The following is a 17635-nucleotide window of genomic DNA, read 5'->3' as shown; positions in this document are numbered from 1 at the left end:
CTCCTGACAATTTCTGAGTATAGAGACAAAAGTAACCCTTGAGTGCTGTCGGGTGTGACCCAAAACCCAAAAAAAACAAAACCAAAACAAACAAACAAACAAAAAAGGGAATATAGAAGGGGTTGGAGAGATAGCATGGAGGTAAGGCGTTTGTTTGCCTTTCATGCAGAAGGTCATTGAATTGTGGCATCCCATATGGTCCCCCAAGCCTGCCAGGAGCGATTTCTGAGCATGGAGCCAGGAGTAACCCCTGAGCACTGCCGGGTGTGACCCAAAAAACAACAAAAAAAAAGAAATTGCTCCTTGATTGGGGGACCATATGGGATGCCGGGGGATCAAACCACGGTGCATCCTAGGTTGGCGCTTGCAAGGCAAACGCCCGTGCCACCACTCTGGCTCTGGCCTTTGATTTTCTATATTGTTTTTCTTTGCCATGATTTAATTAGGCAAAAGTGAGAAAGTATTATGTATTTCTTGACCTAATGCATATTTATATGTGCCCTTAAAATATCAGTGCTTTTAGTTTTATCTTGCAGTATTTTTAGATAATCACACTCATTCTTAAGAGTTTTGTTAATTATTTGGTAAGAAATCTTGAACAATGATTAGTATATTTTCATCTTTAAATTCTACTTTCACTTCAAGAGCTTTTTTTTCTTTCTTAAAATAAGGAGCACTTCCTAAGGCATATCCTGATAATCATCTCAGTCAGGTGGATGTAAATGAACTTTTCTCAAAACTGCTAAAAACAGGAATTCTCAAATTGTCTCAACCTGACTCGGCTACGGCACGTAAGTATAGTTTTATACTTCATTAAAGAAAAGGTTCATTGAGTTGTGAAAATGTAAGACATAGTGATGTTAAATTTTAAAAGCTCTTGATAACTGAATTATAGGGCTTTTTGTTGAAAATAAAATTATAATGAAAGTTTTAGATTTTCTAGGGCAAACTATAGTCAACATTATTTTAGTTACTATTCACTTTCCATTCTTGCAGTTTGAATGTTGAGTAAATTAAATTTTATTATGGTTGACTTAAGAAATCAGGCTTACCACTTAACAAAGTAAATAATTATATCTGGCTCCTTTGCAATTAGTAATGATTTGTTGTGTACTGAAGCCCTTAATAGACAAGATGGGATGTAACATGTTATAACACTGTAGTGTTTACTATAAAGAATACTTGGAAAATGCTTTTAAGAAAGTTGTGTTTCCTTTCTATTGAAGAAGTAAATGAAGTTGCTGTTCAACCACCTGCCGAAGAGGAGGAGGATCAAAACGAAGATCAAGATGTTCCAGATCTTACCAATTTTACAATTGAAGAATTAAAACAGTATGTAGTGACTAATTTTATCTAATATTTCAGATTTAATTATGTTATTTATTTTTTAATTTTTAATAATTTTTTAATAGTACATATTATTACTAAGACTTCATTAGACTGATTTTAAATTTAGGAAAGAGGGGACAGTGATAGCACAGTGGGTAGGGTGTTTGTCTTGGATGTGGTTAACCTGGGTTTGGTCCCCAGTATCCTTATGGTCCCTTAGCACCACAAAGAGTAATTCCCTGAGTACAGCCAGGTATAAGATCACCAGGTGTGGTCCAAAACAAAAAAAAATTTTTTTTTTAGGAAGACTTGTTTTGTTTGTTTTTGGAAGTGAATTTTGGTCTATACCTGGCTGTACTCAGGGATTAACCCTGCTTGATGCTAAGGGATAGGGCATATGGTGCTACTGGGATTCAAATAGGGGACTGCCACCACAAATAATGCAGGTGATTATACTCCCCAGTCCCCCCAATGTCTCTCTGCCTTTGGAAACCTATATTTTATGTTGTTTAAGTAATAAAATATATATGGAATAGGGGTGGAGTGATAGCACAGCAGGTAGGGTGCATGGGGCTGACCTGGATTTGATCCCTGGGATCCTGGATGGTCCCCTGAACCTGCAGGAGTGATTTCTGAGTGTACAGCCAGAGTAGCAACCCCTGAGTGCCACTGGGTGTGGCCCCAAAACAAATAAAATATACATGGTATGAAGTAGACTTTTCCCCCCATTTTTGGTCCATACCTGGCATCAGGATGGTCAGGGCTTATTCCTGCCTTTGCCCTGGTGAGGCTTGTGGGACCACATGGAGTGCTGTGAACTTGGGGCCAACTGTGTGCAAGGTAAACAGCCTACCTGCTATACTTTCTTCAGCCCCAAACTAGAAGCAAACTTTAAAATTTTATTTATTTTTAAATATATATTTTTTTATTATTTGTCTTAGGCTCATGACGTTTGTGTTCAGAAAGTGGGGGGGGGCAGGGGTTGGATACTTCTGGCTTTGTGTTTGGAGGGCACTCTAGGCAGAGTTAGATTAAACCTGGGTTATCTCTGTGCTCTGGCTCTAACATTCACTCACTATTTTTAAAAATGTATTCATTCATTCATTTATTGGTTTTTGGGTCACATCTATGGTGCTCAGGGTTTACTCCCTGGCTCTGCACTCAAAAATAGCTCCTGGCAGACTCTGGGGACCATATAGGATGCTGGGAATCGAAACTGGTTCTGTCCTAGGTTGGCCGCGTGCAAGACAAACACCCTACTGCTCTGCTATCTCTGATCCCAATCCCTTACCATTTTTAAATTTATTATTGTTACTGTATTTACAGTGGTGTTAACTTTTATGGTCTGGGTTTATACAGTTCATCTCCTAAAATACTTTTTAAATGTCTTCATTTTAGAAATACTTTATGTTCAATGTAGAAAATTAGAAAATGCAAATAAAATTAATTCTTTGCTGATTAACACTTTTAACATTTGGTACTTACATTTTAATTTTCTGTTAATAATACTGATATAAAATTTCTACTTTATGGATTTCTTATTAATACAATACAAAATATTTTATAAAGTTGTGCTACTTTATGGATTTATCATATTCTTTATTTCTTCTGAATTCAGAAGATTTTGTTCTTTTTTTGTTTTTGGGCCACACCTGATGGCACTGAAGGGTACCTTATAGCTCTGCACTCAGAAATCGCTCCCGGCAGATTCAGGGAACCATATAGTATGCCAGGGATCGGCCGTGTGTACTGTTGCTATGGCTCTGGCCTCCTCAGGAAAGACTTTAAGGGGAAAAGGGAAAAAGAAGGCAGAAAAGCTGGGGTGGGCTGGATATCACCTAAGCAGGAATCTCGATTTATTAATCTAATTAGTATTTTATAAACATGAAAGAATTAAATTAATAATGTAATTATCATTAAGAGTTAAACAAAGTTTTTATTAATATTTTAGTATTATAAAATTTAGGGTTGAAAATCTTATCACTTATAATGAGATGGTCTCCCTTTCTTGTGATATTTTGCACCCAGGCCTATCTTCTACAGTAGTAACTCTTGGGGTGGAGGAGATGGCCACACCAGCTCTGTGCAGGACTTATTCCTTACTCTATATTCAAAGGATTACTACTGGCTGGGCTTGGGGGACCATATGGGGTGCTTAGATCTAGCTCAGGTGAACTGTGTGCAAGCCCAGCTGAAGCAACTGGTATCCAGAAACAACCATTTTTATTTTTGTTTCGGTAGTGCTCATGGGCTACTTTTGACTCTGCTCTCAGGAATTACTTATGGCAGTGCATCAGGGAACATATGGAATGCTAAGGATCAAATCCAGGTTGGCTATTTGCAAAGCAAATGCCCAACCCGCTGTACTTTCTCTTTGGCCATGGAAACAACCATTTTAAAGCTAAAATATAGCTCTTGGTACTTAAAAGATAGTTTTCTGTTTCTTGATTTACCATGATTAGTTATTTCTTGACTTGTTGAAAATATTTAGCTAGCTCTTTTTCTGTTCTACCAGCCCTTTAAGTATAAACAAACCATTTTTTTTCTTAAATAATTTCGCAACACTATTATGACTTATTTTAGTGATGGAACACAAGGTATTAGTATATTGTGATTGTTTTACTGTTTCAGATATTTTCTTTTTTTTTTTTCTTTTTTTTTTTTTATCCTACCCCTCAGATGTTTTTTTGGGTCATGATTAGCTCACATGGTAGAAGTACTAGATTTTTTTTTTGTTTTTTTTTGTTTTTGGGTCACACCTGGCAGTGCTCAGGGGTTACTCCTGGCTCTAGGCTCAGTAATTGCCCCTGGCAGGCACAGGAGACCATATTGGGATTCCAGGATTCGAACCACCATCCTTCTGCATGAAAGGCAAAAGCCTTACCTCCATGCTATCTCTCCGGCCCTATTTCTTTTTTTTTTTTTGGTTTTTGGGTGACACCCAGCAGTGCTCAGAGGTTACTCCTGGCTCTATGATCAGAAATCACCTCTGGCAGGTACAGGGGACCATATGGGATGCTGGGATTCGAACCACCGTCCTTCTGCATGAAAGGCAAAAGCCTTACCTCCATGCTATCTCTCCAGCCCCATAACCCTAAATTTTTTTAATACATCTTTCCCTCTTTTAGAGCAGAGTTGCTAGTTGAATTACATTTGCTTTCCATATGTATTTTGTTATGGAGTGTAAGTATAATCTAAGACCCATTATTACCTTCCATTTTCTGCTAGAAGTGTTTCATGTTCCAAAACTCACCAAAGTTCAGGAAAAACTGCTTGTTATGACACATAGTGGATAGTGATATTTATCTTAAAAGCATTAGCTATTTTAGCTACTTATTGGCTAAAACATTTAAACATATAATAACTTTCCATTATTAAAATGTGGGAAGCTGACCTTTTAAAAGCCACTTTTTCAAAACTAATAGTTATTTTAATGTTTTTCAAAATAGACGTTATGATAGTGTTATCAATCGACTATACACTGGTATTCAGTGCTACTCTTGTGGAATGAGGTTTACAACATCACAAACAGATGTATATGCAGACCATTTGGACTGGCATTATCGACAAAATAGAACTGAAAAAGATGTTAGCAGAAAAGTCACTCACAGGCGTTGGTACTACAGTTTAACAGTAAGTAATCTTTTAGACTTTTTTTTATATTTTATTTAAACACCTTGATTACATACATGATTGTGTTTGGGTTTCAGTCATGTAAAGAACACCACCCATCACCAGTGCAACATTCCCATCACCCATACGATCCAGCTATACCACTCCTAGGAATATACCCTAGGAACACAAAAATACAATACAAAAATCCTTTCCTTACATCTATATTCATTGCAGCACTATTTACCATAGCAAGACGCTGGAAACAACCAAGATGCCCTTCAACAGATGAATGGCTAAAGAAACTGTAGTACATATACACAATGGAATATTATGCAGCTGTCAGGAGAGATGAAGTCATGAAATTTTCCTATACATGGATGTACATGGAATCTATTATGCTGAGTGAATTAAGTCAGAGAGGGCCCGGAAAGACAGCACAGCGGCGTTTGCCTTGCAAGCAGCCGATCCAGGAACAAAGGTGGTTGGTTCGAATCCCGGTGTCCCATATGGTCCCCTGTGCCTGCCAGGAGCTATTTCTGAGCAGACAGCCAGGAGTAACCCCTGAGCACCGCCAGGTCTGGCCCAAAAACAAAACAAAACAAAAACAAGAAATCAGAAAGAAGCAGAATGGTCTCACTCACCTGTGAATTTTAAGAAAAATGAAAGACATTCTTGCAGTAATAATTTCAGACACAAAATAGAGGAGGGCTGAAAGTTACAGCTCACCTCATGAAGCTCACCACAAACAGGGATGAGTTTAGTTAGAGAAATAAACTACATTGTGAATTATCCTAGTAATGAGAGTGTCTGAGGGTTATAGAAAGCCTGTCTAGAGTACAGGCGGGGGTTGGGTGTGGAGGAGGGAGATTTGGGACATTGGTGATAGGAATTTAGACATTCTTTTTAGGTTTTAAATTGTTATTCTGGAACTTTAGGTCAGGAAATGGTAAAGAACTTGCATGTCTGAAGCCCGGGGTTTGATCCTCAACATCTCTCCCGCCATTTAGTTTAATTGCTGAGAGCTGACTTGTGACTATTCAGAATAAAATTTGACTTCTAAAATAGTTTATATCTGAATGTATTTGCCTTTTGTTAAAATTAGAGTGATACATAGATTTATTTTTTCTTTAAAAGTCTTTGTGACTTTTTTGGTGAAAAATCTCCATGAAGTTGCTTTGTTAAAAAAAAAAAAAGTATGGGGGCCGGAGAGATAGCATGGAGGTAATTGCCTTTCATGCAGAAGGTCATTGGTTCGAATCCCGGCGTCCCATATGGTCCCCCGTGCCTGTCAGGAGCAATTCCTGAGCATGGAGCCAGGAGTAACCCCTGAGCACTGCCGGGTGTGACCCAAAAACCACACACACAAAAAAAGTATGAACTCCAGTGTAATGGAAAATTACCGTTAAGATCGTAACTTTTATTAGATGATTTATGATGTTTATTAGGGGGTTCAGAGAGGGAAGATAGTAAATAATGTAGAAAGAATGTACCTTTTGAAGCATAATGTAGATGAATCTACCTTTTTAGTGGACTTATCGGAGACATAGTAAAAGTTTAGTAACAAATTTAAATACTTTTCAACCCCTTTTAAGGACTGGATTGAATTTGAAGAAATAGCTGATTTGGAAGAGCGTGCAAAGAGCCAGTTTTTTGAAAAGGTACATGAAGAAGTTGTGCTAAAAACTCAGGAGGCTGCTAAAGAAAAGGAGTTCCAAAGTGTACCTGCTGGACCAGCTGGAGCAGTTGAGGTAAGTGAATGTTAAATTACCTGCCTCTGATTCTCACTTCCTTTAAGATGATAATGTAAACATTAGTTTATAGAGATTACTTTTTTTTAAGTTTTTTTCTCTTCAGTTTTATAGTTATATGCCACTGGTGAGAATAGTCAAATGGTAATTATTTTCATGGAATAATGTATAATTTTTTTTTAATAATGCATAATTTGAAGAATTTATTTTGTATATTTGTATTACGGAACATTGTTCAAACACTCAGAAAACTCTGAATTCCTTCTTTCTGTTAACAAAATGTTTTCTTAATGTGACTTCTTTTATGCCATTTTTTTTATATGATTCTATTTTAGAGTTGTGAAATCTGCCAAGAACAATTTGAACAGTACTGGGATGAAGAAGAGGAGGAATGGCATTTGAAAAATGCTATTAGAGTAGATGGAAAGGTAACTTTCAGTTTTTTGTTCTTTTGTTTTTAGTTTTTTGGGCCACACCCGGTGATGCTCAGGGGTCGCTCCTGGCTTGGGCGGACCATATGGGACACCAGGGGATCGAACCATGGTCCATCCTAGGCTAGTGCTGTCAAGGCAGACACCTTACCTCTAGTGCCAACACGCCGGCCCCAACTTTCAGTTTTTTATATGGAATTATTACAATTAGGTGTCTTTTGTGGGGAGATATAGGAGTTGCTTATTAGTTTGAAAGGGGAAAATGTACTGGACTTCATTAAGTGTTGGATTCATTGAGGGGAACAATCAGTAAAGTAAGTCTTTTGAATGTAGTTGATCTACTTTATTTTAAATCTAGTTAGATCTTTTAATCTTTTTTGTTTTTTTGGTTTTGGACTACACCTGGCAATAGGGTTTACTTCTGGTTCTGCATTCAGGGATCACTCCTAGCCTACCAGTGATTGAACCTGGGTTGGCTGCATACAGGGCAAATGCCCTAACTTCTGTACTCTGGGTTCTGGCCCAGATCTTTTGAATCTTTAATGTAGCATTTTAGTTGTTCACTATTGGTACTACATTGATTGACCTGTTAAAGATATCTAAGTTATTAAAGACAGTACTTTAAAATCTAGTCTTGATGGGGCCAGAGTAAAAGCACAGCGGTTAGGATATTTGCCTTGCATTTGACCAACTTGAGTTAGATATCCTGGATGGTCTCTTGAGCAGAGCCAGGAGCATCTGCCCCTAAGGACAGCTGGTTGAAGCCTCAAAGCAAACAAAATAAAGCTGAAATCTAGTCAATTTTTTTTTGGGAGTCATACCCGGCAGCGTTTAGGGGTTACTCCTGGCTCTATGCTCAAAATCGCTTCTTGCAGGCTCGAGGGACCATATGTGATGCCAGGATTTGAACCACTGTTCTTCTGCATGCAAGGCAAATGCCCCACTTCCATGCTATCTCTCTGGCCCCCAATTTTTCTTTCTTTTTTTTTTTTTTGGTTTTTGGGCCACACCCGGTAACGCTCAGGGGTTACTCCTGGCTATACGCTCAGAAGTCGCTCCTGGCTTGGGGGACCATATGGGATGCCGAGGGATCGAACCACGGTCCGTCCTAGGCTAGCGCAGGCAAGGCAGGCACCTTACCTCTAGCGCCACCGCCCGGCCCCCCAATTTTTCTTTCTAATCACACTCTTTTGACTTCTGAATATATGTTTCATCATCAAAGACATTACTATCATAAAACCTCATGTGGGGCATTGGAGAGATAGAATAGTGTATTGAATGCTTGCCTTGCAAGATGGCTGACCAGGGTTTGTCCTGTCACATAAAGTTTCCTGAGCATTGCCAGAAGTCATTTTTATTTTTTTGTGGTTTTTGGGTCACACCTGGCAGTGCTCAGGCATTATTCCTGGCCCCAGGCTCAGAAATTGCTCCTGGCAGGCACGGGGGACCATATGGGACACCAGGATTCAAACCAATGACCTCCTGCATGAAAGGCAACCGCTTTACCTCCGGCTCCGTCAGAAGTAATTTTTGAGTGCATAGTCAGAAATAACACCCTGAGCATTATCAGATGTTCCTCCCACACCAAAATAACCAAACTATTTGGTTATATACATAAGAATATAAGCACTTTTAGAGAATCAGGATAAAATTTGGACTACTTTTGTGACTGAATAGTTCATGGCAACTTTGCTAGGTATATTTAGATTTAAAGCTATAGAGTACAAATTGTGAAACATGACTCTTGATTGAAATTCTGTAATATTGCAAACAATGAAAATTAAAAAAATGATATCAAAATAGCCTAATAGAAATGTTCTTTTTTTTTTTTTTGCTTTAGATTTATCATCCATCATGTTACGAAGATTATCAAAATGTAAGTTCTTTTTGGTTATTGTTCTTGCTTCTAATCAGTAAATTTTATTTTCCGGGGTTTTTATATTGGCATTATTTTAATCTTGACATACTGAATTGTTTTTGTTTGAATTTCACTATTTTGCCAGGTTGGACCTATGTAATTTAAAATAAAAACTGTGTCCATTTCTTATATTCTTTTCACTTGAATCTTGATGTCTTTTTTACTATAACACTAGCCTTAGATAAGTGAGGGGAATGAAATATGGGAACAGTCAGAGGGCAAATAGATTTCTAAAATTATGTATAGTATTTGCTGTTTTTTTCCTTAAAGATTCTACCCAGTGGTTTACAGAAACTTTAAGACGATTACATATGAATTCTGAGGAAGATCTCAATCTGTTGACCTTAGAAGTTCAAGCTTTCATATTTGTACTGGATATTTTTTAAATATCAAAAATGGAACAGTGACTTTCAATGAGTATATTTGTTGTGGGCAGGAGGGATGGCCCTTTAGGTGGAAATGGAAACCATGGATTTGATTCTGGTCACTCACCGACTTTGGTAACCCTGGAGATGCTGTGCCAGTCTCCTCCCCTCTATTCCTAAAGAAGAGTATCCAGGAGATTGAGATAGTTCAGAAGATTTTTTGATATTTACATCATTAAAAGTCTAGACTTTCAGCTGGAACGATAGCAGAGTGGTAAGGCGTTTGCCTTGCACGTGGCCAACACAGTACCTACCTCTGTTTGAATCCCAGCATACCCCTATGGTCTCCCATGCCTGCCAGGAGCGACTTATGAGCACAGAACCTGAGCGTCACCGGGTGTGACCAAAAAAAAACAAAACAAAAAAAAGTCTAGACTTTCCTAGGATGTTTTGTGGAAAATTAAAAAAAAATTTCTTAACAATTAGGGGGGCTGGAGTGATAGCACAGCAGTAGGGTGTTTATCTTTCAAAAGGCCATTACCGGACAGACAAGTTTAATTCCCAGCAACCCATATGGCCCCCGAAGCCTGCCAGGAGTGATTTCTGAGAGCAGAGCCAAGAGTAACCCCTGAGCACCGTTGGGTGACTCCCCCCACAAAAAAAACCTAATTTAATTAGGTTATTTATAGATAGTATCCATGAAAGATTAAATGTATAAGCATGTCTAAACTGCTTGTAGCTTAAGTTTGCTATTTAGCTCGTTTTAAATATATTAAATGTCCAATGTGTTTTATTGGCTGTCTATGGGGAAGCAGGTATTTCATTTACTTTGGTCTCTTTTGCACATATTGTTCTTAAATGAAACTTAATGTGATACTTATTGGGATTTTTCACTTTGTAGACATCTTCATTTGATTGTACACCATCTCCTAGCAAGACACCAGTTGAAAACCCCTTGAACATTATGTTGAACATTGTCAAAAATGAATTGCAGGAACCCTGTGAAAGTCCCAAAGTTAAGGAAGAACAAATGGATACCCCACCAGCTTGTACAGAGGAAAACATAGCAACATCCACTGAAATTAAAACAGAAAGTGATACAGTCGAGTCAGTTTAAATAAAATGAGAAAGGTATGTTTCTTTTTAAAAAAGCTGCTGTTGGATTTAGAAGGTGAAGAATTTTTTTATGTAATATATAGACATATATCTATATAAATTGTTTAGCTGAGGCAGGGCCTTCAGCTATCATTTGGATAATAAATACATTTTAGTATTTGCATTTCCTACTGCCTGCACAGTTTCAGGTGCTTGTTGTGTGAAAGTTCTGTAGATGTGTGCAAATTTTAACAAAATGAAATTGTATGTGTAAAAATGTACGATTTTCACTTGTGAAACTGTAAATTATAAATAAAATATTTTTGCTATCCATGGAGTGTAATATTTATGCACACCATCAATACAGTGTTTCTGTACTTTTTATTGGGTGAAAATAGAATTAAACAACCACCTCAATATTTTTTTCCTAGTAGCTTTTCATGATTAAGACCACCTGAAGCTTTATTCTTAAAGAAGGGGATGTAGGAGAATACTGCAGAAGTTTTTTCAAGTAGAAAAGCCTGACTTGACTTTTACTAAGTAGGACATATTTGCATTTATATATACATATAAACATGTATATGTATACATATATCTCTCTAAATCTGGCTATAAAGAACTATCCAGATAGCCATTTTTGTAAATTATCTAATGAGACTTTTATTCTTGAACTTGGACACTGATGTCACCAGTTAAATATATTTAAGTACCTAATGTTTTTTTTTCTTTTTAATGACTTCAAATTGTCAAAACAATTCAACGCAGATGAACATATTCTATTTTAAGTTACAGGAATCTATAAGAATGTTCATTTGAAACATGGTTAACCTTTTTTCTTTGTTGATTTCGACTTGGATGAATACCATGAGTTGTTAAAATTCATATATGTAATAAATAGAATGATGAAGAACTTTTGAGTTTGTATCTTTTATTCAGTGACTTTAGAATGTGACTTTTTTTGCCTTTCATCACTATCATTTAAAACAACTATTGCTTGTGAGCCAGGCACCTGAGAGCAAGAGTAGTCTTTCTGCCATCTACTGGCATATAGAACTATTTAAGTTTGTTGAGCACTATCCTCAGACAAATAAGATGGAATGGGCACATGGACTTGTCTGGAGGTGGGTAAGGGATATTGAAGATGTGAGCTCTAGAGGGTAAGTAGGAATGATTCACTGTGGTGGGAAGGTTTATCTGTGGAGAATGAATGGCATATGTAATAGCTCGAAACTTTATTTTCAAAAATAACTTTTAAGACCAGCAACTCGAAAATAAGATCACAATGTCCGGTCATGTTAAGTAGTATATATTACACTTTAGAACCATGAAAGCCACTAGGAAGTTTAAGCAATTGATATCCTATTGCATTTGAGGCCTTTGTTTTAAGAACTAGATAAATAAAACGAGGTAAGAATACTATTGAGAATCTATCCTATATTGAGAATTATACTTCGTGATAACTGAAACTACATATGCAGTTGGGTTAATGCAAATATGTAGGGAAAACTGCCTTTTTTTTTTCTTAGTTTTTGAAATGTTTAAATGTATCAAGATTCAAACTTACAAATATACAAAATAACAAAAGGGTAAAGGACAGTCCCTGGAAAACAAACAGACAAAAACAGAAAAGCATGGCTGAAGAGAGTAGGAAAACCAGCAATGGGGAAAGTGAAGGGAGTCAATGCAATGGCTGTGTGAGCTGAGAATTCACATGTGTGAGAATCCTGTATTCGATCCTTAGTATACACTGTAAACAAAGCTAGAAATTTCAGAGTTAATTTCAGGTTTAGAAACATAACTGGCACAGTTAACTTTAGAATGGAGTGGCAGCACTTTCTCTGAAATGGTTGTAAGCATTTTGAAGTCCTTCCTACTTTTCTTTGGGGTAGTGATTTAGGTGTGGCCCTCAAACTTTGCCTGTGCATTAATCAGAATCACAGCAAATGTTAATGTCTTCCATTTCGTCTCATTTAGTATTTCTTATTCAGGGACACCTCTAAATTTAAGAAGCTCCACATTGATTCTAATGAACAGCCAGAGTGATAAATGATCTAGAAATCAGCAACATTGAATCTTAGCCCCTAAAGAAGATGGAAAATAAGTCAACCATGCATAGCTGGTTCATAGCTGAGAACAAGAACTAGTAATCTACAGTGTAAAGTACAGCAAAGCTCTGAAGTAAAGATGGAACAATGACTTTAGTTTAAAAAATTTGAAAATAAAAATACTGTGCTATTCCTGAAGTCTAGAAATTTCATTTATACCATTTATAGGAACCTGATTTTAACATAATTTGTCCATGTTCTGGAAAATACAACAAAATTACCTTATTCAATTGAAAAATTGGGAGAAAAATACATTAGACATTCTTAACTGCTTAACATAATTTCAGGCTCTACATGTTTTCCTGGATTTCTTTACTATTTAGTTCATTATAAAATAGGTAAATAGGGAGCATCTAATTATGTCTCCAAGTGAAAAGATTTAGCTGACAACATAATCTAGAGTTAGATTATTATCAAAGCAGGCTCAAACTTTTGCCAAACCTACGTTTTCTCCTAATCCTATTTAGGTCAGCTTTCTGAAAAAAAATGTATATGTATTATGAGGTTCTGGAGGGGTAAGAAGGCCCAAAAAGCAAAAAGGGATTTATTTACCCAGTTACTCCAATGTTTTGCTTAGTTAGCATGTACCCTTCTGAGGCAAAACTTTGATTAATGGATAAAAGGTGGGCTAGAAAGAAGGGGAGAAGAGCATAATTTATCTGCCAACGACAAAAAAAAAAAAAAAAAAATCACAGGTGGGGGCCGGAGGGTGCAAGCAGTTCAATCCCCCGCGTCCCATATGGCCCCTGGGATTTCTGAGTGCTTTGACAGGAGTAATGCCTGAGTGTCACCAGGTTTGCCCCTACCCCCCAAATTTCACAGGTGGTGCTGGTGGACTAACATTTTTGATTTACGGAACCCTAAATCTATTCTGTTCTAATTCATGAAGGGGTAACATACCCACTTGAATGTTTCAAATCTTTTCTCACTTGAGAAATTTCAGTTAGTTCATCACTTACCTTTGAAATCTTAGGAAATCTACCCATTGATGTTGACTCTTTAAAATTCCTTGCCCAGGGGGCCAGAGAGCACAGCAGTAAGGCATTTGCCTTGCAAGCTGTGGACCCAGGATGTACCCAGGTTCAATCCCCAGCATCCCATACAGTCCCCCTAGTCTGCAATTTCTGAGCTCAGATCCAGGAGTAACCACTGGGTGTGGCCCAAATCAAAGATTTCTTGCCCGGGGGCCAGAGTGATAGCTAGTACAGCAGGTTGGGCCTTTGCCTTGCCCATGGCTGACCCAGGTTGGATCCTTGGCATCCCATATCCCCTGAGCACAGCCAGAATTCTTTTTTTTTTTTTTTTTTTTTTTTTGGTTTTTGGGTCACACCGGCACTGCTCAGGGGTTACTCCTGGCTCTGTGCTCAGAAATCGCTCCTGGCAGGCTCGGGGGACCATATGGGACACCGGGATTCCAACCGATGACCTTCTGCATGAAAGGCAAACTCCTACCCTCCATGCTATCTCTCCGGCCCCACAGCCAGAATTCTTGAGTGCAGAACCAGGAGTAAGCCCTGATCATAACTGGGTTATGATCAAAAAAAAAAAAAAAAAAGGTTGGGGGCCGGTAAGATAGTACAGTGAGTAGGTGCTTGTCTTATGTGACAGACCTGGAGTGATCAGTGACTGAAAAGGAGTAATAAGGCATAGCAGTATAGCCCCCAAACAAACTGTCTGTGGTAGTTGAAGTAATATACAAGAGGGTAAGGCACTTACTTGCATGCAACCCACTGGGATTTTTGATCCCTGGTACACCATATGGTCCCCAGAGCATGACCCAAGGATCATTCTTTTCTGAATGCAGAGCCAGGAGCAATCCTTGAGCATCTCCAGGAATTTGGGGCACTTAAGTTTAGTGGCTCAAAAATAAAACAAGTAAAACTACTTGCTCGATTTTTAACAATCATTCCTTTCCAGAGCGCAAAGGAGAGTGCAAAGGGGAAGGTATCTGCCTTATATGCAATTAACTTGCACTGTACAGTCTGTACCCTGCCTGGAGTAACCCCTGGGCATCCCCAGATATGGTGTAAAACCAAAACAGTAAATTATCCTTTCTCTGGCAGCAGCATTTTCCTGTATTTTGTCTATGCCACACCAAGTGGCATTGCGATTATGGCATTACCATTACTCATGGTACTGGCGTTGAACTCAGAAATCATTCCTGGTAGGCTTGGGGGGGGGGGGCTGTATGGAATACTGGGACAAAACCTGGATTGACTGTGTGCAAGGCAGACACCCTAATGCGGTTATTGCTTTTGCCCTAAGTTTTAATTTTTTGAGTTGGGCCACACCTAGCTGTACTCAGCCATTACTCCTACTTCTATGTTCAGTAACCACTGTGTTTGCTGTGCTTGGGGCACTACATCGGGTGTGGGGGGATTGAATCTGGGTTGGCCTTGTGCAAGATAATTAGTACCTGCTATATACTCTGGCCCTTGAGCTTTATATGGCCCCAGAATTTAAAAAATTTAAATCAAATATGGGGCAGGAGTAATAGTACTGCGAGTAGGGCTTATGCCTTGCACACAGCTGACCTGGGTTCAATCTCTGATATCCCATGTTTCCCAGAGCCTGCCAGCAGTGATTCCTGAGTGCAGAGCCAGGGGTAACCACCTGAGCGCCATTGAATATGGCCCAAGAATCAAAAACAAATAAGTATAGAAAATAAGTCTTTGTCCAATTTATTTTCCATAAGGAGTCAATACATTGTTATATACTCCCAAAACTTTAAAATTGATAACTAAGGGGGCCGGGCAGTGGCGCTAGAGGTAAGGTGCCTGCCTTGCCTGCGCTAGCCTACAACAGACTGCGGTTCTGCGGTTCGATCCCCCGGCGTTCCATATGGTCCCCCAAGCGAGGAGTAACCCCTGAGCGTCACCAGGTGTGGCCCAAAAACCAAAAAAATAAATAAATAAAAAAAAATTGATAACTTAGAAATTAAGATTCTATGTATGATCTCATTGTATCTTCCTGTCTTTCCATGCTAGTGAAAAACAGGCAGATACATTTTTACCATTGTGTAATATATTGTGAATATAATCACTCACTGGCTTCTTTTTTCTTCGGAATATTTGACAACTAGATAGTTGGTACAATAAGTTATACTTAAGATTTTGACAAATATTGCCAAATTGTCACACCAGCTTTGTTTTTGTGCCATACTCAGCAGCACTCAGGTTACTTCTGGCTCTGTACTCAAATATTACTCCTGGTAGGCGTAGGCGACCACAGGATGCCTGGGATTGAATTGAGTTGGCTGCATACAAGACAAATACACTACCCTCTATATTATCTCTCCAGCCCCAGCTTGATATTTTAGTGTCTTTAAAGAACAGGGGACTGAGTCCTTTATTTAATCTCATCTATAACAATCCCCCCCCCTTTTTGGTTTTTGGGCCACTCCCGGTGACGCTCAGGGGTCGCTTCTGGCTTGGGGGACCATATGGGACGCCGGGGACGTCCTAGGTTAGCGCAGACAAGGCAGGCACCTTACCTCTAGCGCCACCGTGCCAGTCCCCCAATCCTTTTTCTGTTACTTTTTTTTTTTGTTTTGGGTCACCAGAGGAGTGCTCAGGGATTACTCCTGCTTCTGCACTCAACAATCCTAGGTCAGGAGAATTGCATGGAGGTAGGATGTTTGCCTTGTATGCAGGACAGTGGTTCAAATCCCAGCATCCCATATGGTCCCCCAATTCTGCCAGGAGCAATTTCTGAGTGTAGAGCCAGGAGTAACCTCCGAGCACTGCTGGGTGTGACCCCACCCAAAAAAATCAACAAAAAAAAGTCAATCCTAAAGGTGCTTGGGGGAATATATGGGATGCTGGGGTTTGAACCCTGGATCAGCTGCGTACAAGTCAAGCACCTTCCCTAATGTACTGTCTTTCAGATATTAATAATCTTATTAGTTTTGAATAGATGCACCAAGGAGCAAACAGCTGTTTATTGTTATGACCATGTTAACTGCTCTTATTTTTCTTCATCTTTCTATTGTATCATTCAATTTTTTAAAGGTGGGGCTGGAGAGATAGCATGGAGGTAAGGCGTTTACCTTACATGCAGAAGGTCGGTGGTTGGAATCCTGGAATCCCATATGGTCCCCTGAGCCTGCCAGGAGCGATTTCTGAGCATAGAACCAGGAGTAATCCCTGAGCGCTGCCGGCTGTGACCCAAAAACCAAAACCAAACAAACAAAAAAAATTTTTTTAAAGGAAGGAGCTAGTTCAATGATTCAAATAATTCGAAGTCCATATGTGGGAGCCACAGATTCAATTACAGGTCCCCTGAGCACTACTGCCCTCAAACAAAATATAACAAATGTCAAATCTGCTTTACCTTTACAGCAATGTATTTTGCAGCACTTCAAGTACTTATATACTGAAAAATGTCTTCATTGTAGTCTTTGGGGCTTATTTGTTTAGTAAGGCCTTACTCAAATTGATAAATTTTTCTACATTTCCTTCTATGTTATAAATTTTTTGGTATCTGAATATACATTTTCTCCATTTATCTACATGCTCCTTTAAAAAAATGTATACACTATGATTTCTTGGTTCAAGTTTATTTCACTAATCTGCCGAGTACTGTTACCAACCTGTCCCAAATTATATGGCTTTTGGGTCAGAACAATATAGTAGTGTGTAAGGTGCTTGCCTTGCATGAAATTTAGCTTGGTTCAGTCTCTGGCATGGTCTCCCGAGCCCCACCAGGAGTGATTCTTGTAAGCAGAGCACCAGTCTTGAGCACAAGCTGAGACTAAGTCCTGAGAAATGTATTTATATGAGTCACATATATTATTAAAATTTTTTTGGATTATCTACACATTTATTCTGCCATGTAGTTTTAAACCATATCGCAAATTTCTAGTAAAAGTTATATTGGAATTTCTACTTGAGGGGCCAGATAGTACAATAAGTAATGTGTGTGCCTTATGTTTGCCTGACCTGGTTAAATTCCTGGTATTCCAGATGGTCCCCTGATCTATCAGGAATGATCCCCAAGTGCAGAACTAAGAGTAAGTCCTAAGCACAGT

General features: G+C 38.6%; 1 protein-coding gene across 1 annotated transcript in view; it reads left to right on the top strand.

The window, feature by feature from the left end:
* Window positions 1–10826, top strand: part of PCF11 (PCF11 cleavage and polyadenylation factor subunit) — a 30681-nt gene extending 19855 nt beyond the window's left edge. The window contains 7 exon segments of the mRNA XM_049780071.1: window positions 672–791; window positions 1227–1332; window positions 4779–4962; window positions 6537–6692; window positions 7028–7120; window positions 8964–8999; window positions 10308–10826. Coding sequence (XP_049636028.1) covers window positions 672–791; window positions 1227–1332; window positions 4779–4962; window positions 6537–6692; window positions 7028–7120; window positions 8964–8999; window positions 10308–10523 — 911 coding nt within the window. The 3' untranslated portion in view covers window positions 10524–10826.
* Window positions 10827–17635: the final 6809 nt, after the last annotated feature.

Source organism: Suncus etruscus, chromosome 9 (assembly GCF_024139225.1).
Source record: "Suncus etruscus isolate mSunEtr1 chromosome 9, mSunEtr1.pri.cur, whole genome shotgun sequence".
Taxonomy (NCBI): Eukaryota; Metazoa; Chordata; class Mammalia; order Eulipotyphla; family Soricidae; genus Suncus; species Suncus etruscus.
Note: the sequence above shows the minus strand (reverse complement) of the source record. Positions and strands in the feature narration are given on the sequence as shown.